The sequence below is a fragment of the Ctenocephalides felis genome, unplaced genomic scaffold, assembly GCF_003426905.1.
Source record: "Ctenocephalides felis isolate EL2017-DRISC unplaced genomic scaffold, ASM342690v1 CF-g0.4_SCAFFOLD_02919, whole genome shotgun sequence".
NCBI classification, from domain to species: Eukaryota; Metazoa; Arthropoda; class Insecta; order Siphonaptera; family Pulicidae; genus Ctenocephalides; species Ctenocephalides felis.
In genome coordinates, this window is record NW_020539073.1 from 1 (window position 1) to 9,704 (window position 9,704).

The window sequence follows — 9,704 nt, forward strand, 5'->3', positions numbered from 1 at the left end:
TCATGTAGGACATAACTGCAGTTACTGACATAAAACTGCAGTACATGTACTGTTAGCTCGCTAAAAATGACATTTTAAAGCATATCGCGTTTCTGTAGAAGTATCAAATGTTAAAAAAAATTACAGGTAATTTAATTTTGTGCAAACTTCATAAATATTTTAGTAACATTAGACAAACAAATAATTTTTATTTGATCAATTAAATTTAATTAATGGCACTTATGATTCAAAAGAGCAAAAGAGCATTATTTTTTGCCCCATTTATGATGTAAATATTGAGAATAACGACTTATATTAACTATTCTTAACATAAAAATTAATACACTAATTAATACACTTATTTGCTTGTTACCTTTTTGAAATATTTCCGATTTTGAATAGTTTTAAAAAAGTAAGAAAAGATGAACTAAACCCGAGCTATTCCACTTAATTATTAAACATTTATTTAATTAATTCACAATTTTAAAACACATTTTTAACCTGAAAACAGCCGTCCTCAATTTTGACGTTTCATGTTTGACGTTTGACATTTCTAATTCAATTTTGCTGTTTAAAGCAACAAATGTATGTATTAAAAATTGTTTTGGACTTAAATCAATATCACAATGTGTTGGAAATGTATTTAACAAATATTTGTTTAGAATTGTGCCCAACACTTTTCTTAAAATAAAAATAATTATTTTGTACAATTTTGTACTTACTTAAGTCACAAAAACACACTTTAACTTCTAACAAGCACATAAGTTTGAATGGAATCTGTCAAACGCCACCGTGAGAAGTCACTGACATTTTTATGTTTTTGTTTTTCTGTTATTTTATCAGTTCCGTCTCCATTGTGCACAACTTCACAACCTTACCGCGCCTTTGTGAAGCTTTTTTGTTTCTCAGCCAATATCCTTACCGTTATCCTTGTTTCCCACCTATTCTACCATGATCTATATGTTTTCAATGTTTTGACTTTTGGAGTTACATAATTTTGTCAACATTTTATTGAAGTTAATTGAATATTTAATTAGCGACGTTCGATCCATATATTTTATGGTATATTTTGGAAATCATGATCGTATACATTTTATTTAGTACCTGATCAGATTATGATATGATCAGGATCAATCAGGATATTAGCAAATGATTACTGTATTTAAGAAATTTTCTAAATTTAATGTATATTAAATTGGTATGATATAATTATGGATAGTAAATTATTTCTCGGAACATGGAAAGTAAGATTAAATGAAATTATTTATTATATGTTCAAGGATATTTAAAAAATGCAATTTTGTAGGTTTCGAAAGCAAATGCTTCAAATGGATTAGATGTTATTCTAGAAAGGTTTGTAAATTTTGATACACAGTCTAATTTATATTATAGCTTTAGCTATTCAATTTACTTCATTTTATTTCAATTATTAATTGGTATTTTTTTTATTCTTTTACAATTTCAGTGTAAAGTTTAGCTTGGATGAAGCTGGTGACGTTATATTCTTTGTTAATGATTATATGTTGGGAGCGTGGGATAATCCAAAACAATCAACAGAAACTTCTCTACCTCTATTAGAATGTGATTCTTATGAAATATGTAATTTTGATGGAATACAGCGGATAGAATTTTCTAAAGATGAGAAATTTGTAACAGATTTTATTGTATGTATTCTAATAATGATTCATCTTATATCAATTTATGTGTATAAATAAAGATTTTTTTTATTTTAGATACAAAAAGGCACATTTGATGATTGCTTTTCAATAACAAGTCAATCTCCATCATGTACTTTATTCTGCACAAAATTACCAGAGCGCCCTGTATGCTATCAGACATCAGAACAGCCTTTTTCATTCGTTACAGCTTTTCAGGAAGAATTCTTTTCTGATTTAACAATTATTGCTGATGATAATACAAAGGTTAGCTATTAAAACATTTTTCAGAAGATGAAATAATTGTACTTAAATTGGTCTTTTCTATATTTATATTCTTAGTTTAATGTACACTCCGTTGTCTTAAGACTATCCGGTCTTTGTGGAAATGCTAATAGATTTATAAGCCTTGATGGACTATCATCGCCTGTTTTGAAAACTATTCTTCATTGGGCATATTGTAATTGCTTACATAGTGATATATCAATAGATGTTTGCCAAGAGGTAATTATTTTTGAGAAATTCTATAAATGTGTTTTTATTTTATTTATTTTTTCATTTGTAGATTATAAAATTAGCAGAAAAGGCTCCAGTTCTGACGTCATTAGCAGAAAGCTGCAAGATGTTCATAACTAACATGGAAATAAAATATCGTAAGTTATAAAATATAATATGTTGATTTTGAAATGCAAAAAATATTATTTGTTAAGTTATTATTTAATTTTGTACATTATTTTGTATATTTTAGGTATAGAGAGTATTATTATGGATATGTATATATGTCTTACGCAATGTATAGATAATTTAACATGCAAAGACTCACAGACACCTATTCAATTGTGTCACGCATTCAAAAATGGAATGAAAGAAATTGCAATAGGTATAAAACATAATTATTTGCTGATTAAACCTAGAAGAGCTCATAATGTAGTATATATTTCTATTTCCAGCTTGTGCTCATTTTCTAGAACTTTGTTTAGATTTAAAAATCAACTGCAACAATTTGCATACGTTGGACAGACATGCAATATTACGATATGCTTTTAATTTATTTCCTACATTTGTCAAATTATTATACAAGGGCTTAAAATGCGCATGGGACTCGTTCAAAACATTATCACCTTCTCATAAACAAGAGCTCGCTCAGTATGTTATTCCTGAGGTCAGTTAAAATGTGAGTATACACATGTAAGAAAGTAAAAGTTTTTATGATGAAAAAATTCTTTATAGATTGAGGGTTTCCTCAACAGTTTTACAACAGTTTTTGCACATGCCAAACTGGCTGTGGAGAAATTAATTGAAGTGAGTTTTAGTAGAAATTGCTAGTAGAGTGATATGTTAGTAATTCATATGCACAAACATACTGTATATTCATGTAAACACTTGATTAAATGTATTCATATTTATTAGACTGCATATGACACTGTATTAGGTCTTAGGGTCTAACTTATACACTTTATCACGATGAAATATATATTTAATCACATTTTGATTTTTATATTAAATGTTAGTATATGTTATTCAGTGTGGCATATTTAAAATTTATTATTAATGTACACCAAACATAAATGCATCAGCAATTTGCATGATGGTTTTCATGTTAATCATTGTTAGAATGTTTTGAAATCAATATTCAAAATAATCATTCATATTTATCATATTTTAGATTGTTGAAGCAGAGTCAACATCTGAAGGCGCAAGCAGGTCTAAAGTTATTTCTCGAAATAAATGTGATTATGGATATAATGAATTGACTATATTGAAAATACTTCACAGCAAAATTACTTACTTAATGCTTTATGGAATTGATAAAAGGTGATAATTTTTAACTTAAAAGTAAAACAAAATAGTATCTTTGATTAAAATAATTATTTCAGGGAATGTTTTGATGAAATGAGTCAAAATGAGCAGTACAGAGCAGTCACACACAATTTTGATATGATTAGTGAAGAGTTTCCATTATTTATTGTAAGACTTCAAGAAGTTATTTCTACTTTGGATGATAAATATGACCCATATGAATTTAATTTTGGATTCAAATTGACTACTACCACAGTGGTAACTAGAAATTATTTATAGATTTTGTAATATCATAGTATTCATAATTAAAATTTTTATAGGCTGGAATATTGCAAAGAATAATTACAAATGTGGATATTGCAGAAAAACTTACTGAACAGGTTTATTACATATGAAAGCTAATTTTTAAGTATAAAAATATAACTTAATGTTATTTTCAGATGTGCTTTATAATGCAAAGGGAGAGATTCACACAAATTATGAAATCCTTAGGCATTCTGAAACCAAAACTCGAGAGTAAGGATAATGACTCAACAAGCAATATGTTGTTTGAAAGCTCTTCAAAAACAAGCTGGTCCGGAAATAGAAATAAAAATCAACCAGAATTAAACTGCCAAGTATGAAAACCTTCTAGCACATGCTATTATTATTTTTCAACAAATATTAAATGTTATTTCAATTTTTTACAGTTAGTTTTAGGTGAATATTTGCTTACCTCTCCAAGCTCCGATCATAGCATGTTAGCTAGAAAAATTACTAGGTTATTATACAATGAGATGCACACAGACATGGAGTTTATAATAGTCTCTACGAGGGAAGATAAGTCTCCTTTATCAGGTATAACAATTAATATAAATATGTACCAAGCATCTTTAACTTACTTAATATTTTTCACAGAAATTCCCTGTCCTATAGAATCAAATTTAAATTCACCAGAAGCCATTGTAATATATGCACACCGTGTTATTGTAGCTGCCAGATGCCCTTGGTTCCGGCGAGCATTACTGTCTGGAATGATTGAAGATAGAAACAGGTATTAGAATCTGAAATATACTATCATATTTTTTTTATGAAATTAATTAAAATAAATAAATTTTAATTGAATAACAATTTTGTCATAGAGTCCTTTTCTTAAATATACCAATAAATATTTATATGCCAATGATTATTGCATTATGATTTTGATAAAATAATTATTATTATATTTTTATTTAATATTTATTTCAGAAAAATAGTGATATATGATACAAGTCCAAACGTTTTCAAAGAGTTTTTGCATTATTTATATGGAAATGGTGTCAGCCAAACTTGTATTTCGAATCAGGATGCATTATCAGAACTAATGTTATTAGCAGATCGTTATGAAGTGGATGAACTAAAGAAAATAACAGAATTTATATTAATCACTGGAGTGGATGACGATTCAGCTATTTTCTTGCTAAGCATTTCAGATCAAATTAATGCAGGTAAATTAAATAAAACTCGAATAAAATGAATCTCTTTATTAATTGTTGTATTTTATTTTTTAGAGGCTTTAAAAGCAACTTGTTTAGAATATATAGCTATTAATCCTACTTTGATGAACAGTGATCTATTCAAAAAGTTGTCTGAAGATTTGCAGAATGAAACCGCGGAATTTGTAAAATGGAAAACACCTTCACGAAGGGCAAATAAATTTAGAGACAGGTAAATAAATTAAGAAAGTATACTGGACTTTTTTTAACACCTAGATCAGACAATATGGAATTTTTTTCTTCGACATTCACAATTATATTTTTTCCTAAATTTTTATTGCTTTTTTCATTTTCAAACAGAATGCCTTGTATGCCACCTTCTCCACCTAGATGTACACGCTCAGATAGCATGAATATGCAATCGCAAGTTCAAGAAAGGGACACTTTTGGAGACTTAGAAGAAATGATGTTACACGGAGACCACTCTGTAAGTAGTATAAGTGTATTTGTGGTATGAGTTTTAGATTTTTTTCTAATATTTGTCTATTTATTCCTACTGTTCTTTTATTTTCAGTCTATTCTCTCATTGGATTCCCTTAGTAATGATTCCGACGAACATTTGGAGTCCTGTTTGGCTTTAATTCGCGATATCGTAGGAGATGCTCCGAGCAATGAGACTCTTATTAGAGTCATATTAGCCGCCGACTACGACATAAACAGAGCAGTAAACTTCTTTTACAGCGAATAAATAAGTGGAGGTAAGAAAAAATTAATTTTGGTTAATAATCGGAGATTCCAATGGCATTTGAGATATTTCATTTAAAAGCGCCGCAAGGAAAGGTTATACTTGATTATACTTATGTTAAATTGAATTTCCATCGTAATCTAGTTCTCAAAAATGCTATTTTGATCAAAGAAATTCTTTAAAAATTTATAAAATTTTATTTTAATAACACGTTTAATAGTATTAACGCTAATTTCTAACTAATTTTAACGTAGTAGTAGATACACATAAATATTAGACAACGTTATAAATTTATTTTAGTGATCATAGATACGTCCAATATATTATATATATTCATTAATATTAGTAATAAATATTAGAAACAGATTTTAAATTTTATAGTAGAATCTAAATTCAAATATATACGAGATCTAAATGAAATTTCTAAAAAACCTATAAATTTGTTTATGTTTACTTATTATTAATCAAGTTGAAAGTTGGCAGGACCACTTACATGATTAATAAAAATTTATTTTTAAAATCAGGTTCATTGGCCTAATTTCAAAAGAATACATTCCTGGCGCGTCTAATATTTAAATAAAACCCAACAATTTTTTGAATTTTCATTATAGTAATCTAACTAATTCGCATAATCTTTTAAATTTAAATTACGGTTGTGCATTAATTAGATGCATAAATTAACCCTTTAAAAGCTTGCACTATTTTCGAATAAATAAAAAATATAGAATATATTTATTCTATTAGAAATATAGAATATATTTATCTTTAGAAACTGGATAATAAGTTAATCATGTGCAAAAGAGGAATATTTATAAATATAACATTACCAATGTTTGGATTGTAAATATTCATTAATCGGAAATTTATTTCATAAGATAATAAATATAAATGCCTATGTAATGTCAACTATTAATTGATATGAATTAATTCGCGAATTTAAAGTAAGGAAGTCTTTACAAAGAATCGTTAATTTAATATGATATGATCAGTAATTTATTGGGCCACAAGTTTGATGCCTCTGATTGAATCCTTCTGAATATAATTCATAAAAAATTAAAGCACGAAATAGTGAATCTAAAAGCATGTTATTCAATGTGAAATATTATACCTTGTAATGTGAAGAATAGTTGTTTACATAATATAATGGTTCTTTAAGTGATATTTAACTAATATGAGTAAAAGCAATTACAAAAAATCATATAATTAGAAAATTGTGCAATTATTGTATATCATTAAATGGTTATTGTAATGTTCGACAATAACGTTAAAATTCAATGTGTATATCTTATATTTTTAAATTATTTTATTAAAAATATTGTATTTATTTTTGGTAATCATATGTATTAGGAAATTACTTATGTGATAATTCATTCGTAAAATGAAACTTTAATTCGTAGAAGAATTAGTCAATATAATTAGAATAAATATTATTTATTCAGTTGATCACGTGAGCTGTTGATATATAAATATGAATAGAGTAATTATTTTTTGTGATTATTTAAATGCTATTCCAACATGGAATCGATTTGGAGATAAAGATAGTAATAAAGAAGTAATAAAGGATATAATGTTTTTTTTATATTTATTTAAGTTACGATATATATATATATATATATATATATATATATATAATATAATAATATTATCTCGTGAAAGTTTGAATTAATTCGAAACTCGTCAAAAAAGTAATAATACCCGGAAGCCCTTGTGAATAATTTGTGCCAACTTATTCCCTTGACTTGTTTACACACTTTGTATCCTTAGTATTACAATTGACCTCCGGATTTAACGAAAACAAAAACATATACCTTTTTGCCTTCATGATAAATTTGTAATATTTTGCGTAAAGAAAATTGTCTTGCTCTGGAAAATAATTGGAAGGCGCTGGAAAAACTGCCACGTGGGATAATTGATAAATAATTGGTGATAATAGATTTAAGATGATTAAATCGAATTTGGAATTCAATAAGAAATTCATAATTTTGGGCTGTAATTTTTTAATACATAATATATTAAAAACGGTAAATTAAAAAAAATATATAGTAAGTTACTAAACAGTAAGAAACTATATATTACGATTTATTCACTACTTAAATTTAGACTAATCATAATAATTATTATAGAAAATACAAATATTAGGATTAAAATTAAAAATCAATATTTAAAATAATCCTAATAAATTTCAAAGATTTTAAATTAATAATAATTTTAATTTAAATAAATTATCGTTTTACACCAATTTTTTTAAGATTCAAGATGATTTTTTTATTATTATTATCTCTTTTATTGACAACTGTCCAGTAAAGGACATTCAATAAATTTGATGAATTTACAATAGTCGGTACAAAAAGGACATTGTATACTACAAGGGGGCATGTTGGAAAAAACAACTCAGTAGTTGTTTTTCCGTTCGATATAAAATTCACAATTATATAATTTTAACTATTTACTTATTAAATAATATCTTATAAATAATGATTAAGTTATTTCCATTTTTTATCAGGAGAGTTGATGACCTTAAAAATAAAAAATCTCTATTAAAGGATTATTATTATTATTATTATAGAAAACATAAATATTAGCACTAAAATTAAAAACCGATTTTTATCAAAATCATCTATTATATATCTTTTTCAATTTTAGCATATTAATTCCATTCTTCAACTTATTAATTTGAATTTAAATGAACTATATCCTTTCATATATAATAAATTGAAAACGAAAATTTTTAGTAAATTTTTCATAATAAATCACTAACTAATAAGAAATAAGTCATGAGCCATCCCAGTCTTATTAAATCCCAGTAAAATAAAATAAGCTTAATAATAATAATATTATTATAGAAAATATGAATTTAAAAATAGATTTTCATTATGATCGCCTTATTTTATTAACTAGAACTACTATTAATTAAATTATTAAACAAATCTTAAAGATAATCCATAAAAACAGAATTTTTTTTACATTTGCCGCGGTAACTTTATTAGATAATTAAAATCTAATAAATCTAGGAAATCTTGTCATCTAATAAATCTCAAAATCTTGTATCTTGGAAATTTAATGTATCAAAGAAAGACAAAAATTTTGTCGAAATTTCTAGAAAAACACTATTTTTTATGTCACACATATATGACTGATATCGCTCAATATTAAAACTTTTCTTCTTCTATCAAATATATGTCTGACATGGCTCATGTAGAACTTCTTAGCGTCAAACACATATGACTGACAAGGAAAATTTAACTACGTATATGTAGTTAGTAAGAAATATATTTCTTAATTTTATTAATATGTGTAATCTTTTTTAATCCTACAGTAGTTGTAGATTTTGGGTAATGTGTAAAAATTACTATAATAAAAAACTATTAAGTAATCTGTTTAGTTAAAATTACTGATAATTTTTGTATCAGTGAAGTCAACGTGTTTGATCTATTGTAAGTATTTTTTATTTATTCATTTTACAAGCCGTCGATATAATAATATTTTAATAAGGCTTAAGTCAATATTTTATAGGTTTAATATAATTTAATTAATTATTAGCTAATTTATCACTTATTTATTTATTATTTAATTTATTTATATTTAGTTAATTTTAATTATTTTTAAATATAGTTAGTTTGTTGCAAGTATTTTTTTAAAAAGTTAACAAGTATTTTAATAATCTTTACAATATAATAATTTTATTTAACAAATTTTAGGATTATGATATTTTAACAAATTTAAGTGTCTATTATTGTTGTAAGTAATCTTTCAAACATTTATTGAGTATACAATAAGCAATCAGCAAACAAATGGCAGCAATAAATATCTGAATGAATTATCAGAAGGTGTTAGTCATTGGGTTTTTGTCATTTAAATCACATGTATGTAATATATCCTTTATATTTCGGACAAAGTCTATGCGAATGTCGACTGCTGTCGCTAGCTGGCTCGCTCGCTCTAGTGGCCCCCGTGTGAGCGCGGGGATCAATAGACCCCAAACGAGCGGGTGCGGGGCCGCCCTCGTAGAGGGAGTACGCTCCGTGCAAGTACAAGGTCTCGCACGGATGTTACACTGTTAACATGTATATA

The 9,704-nt window shown here is 26.1% G+C and overlaps 1 protein-coding gene across 1 annotated transcript; it reads left to right on the forward strand.

The window, feature by feature from the left end:
- The first annotated feature begins 1,107 nt into the window (after window positions 1-1,107).
- Window positions 1,108-5,882, forward strand: LOC113381484. The gene is made up of 19 exons (XM_026620381.1): window positions 1,108-1,223; window positions 1,286-1,332; window positions 1,445-1,643; window positions 1,713-1,901; window positions 1,977-2,138; window positions 2,200-2,287; window positions 2,383-2,514; window positions 2,585-2,796; window positions 2,865-2,936; window positions 3,301-3,449; window positions 3,512-3,692; window positions 3,755-3,814; window positions 3,875-4,051; window positions 4,124-4,271; window positions 4,332-4,467; window positions 4,662-4,900; window positions 4,964-5,120; window positions 5,249-5,375; window positions 5,463-5,882. Exons 1-19 carry the CDS (start codon window positions 1,191-1,193, stop codon window positions 5,634-5,636), a joined length of 2,682 nt encoding a protein of 893 aa, XP_026476166.1. The 5' UTR covers window positions 1,108-1,190; the 3' UTR covers window positions 5,637-5,882.
- Window positions 5,883-9,704: the final 3,822 nt, after the last annotated feature.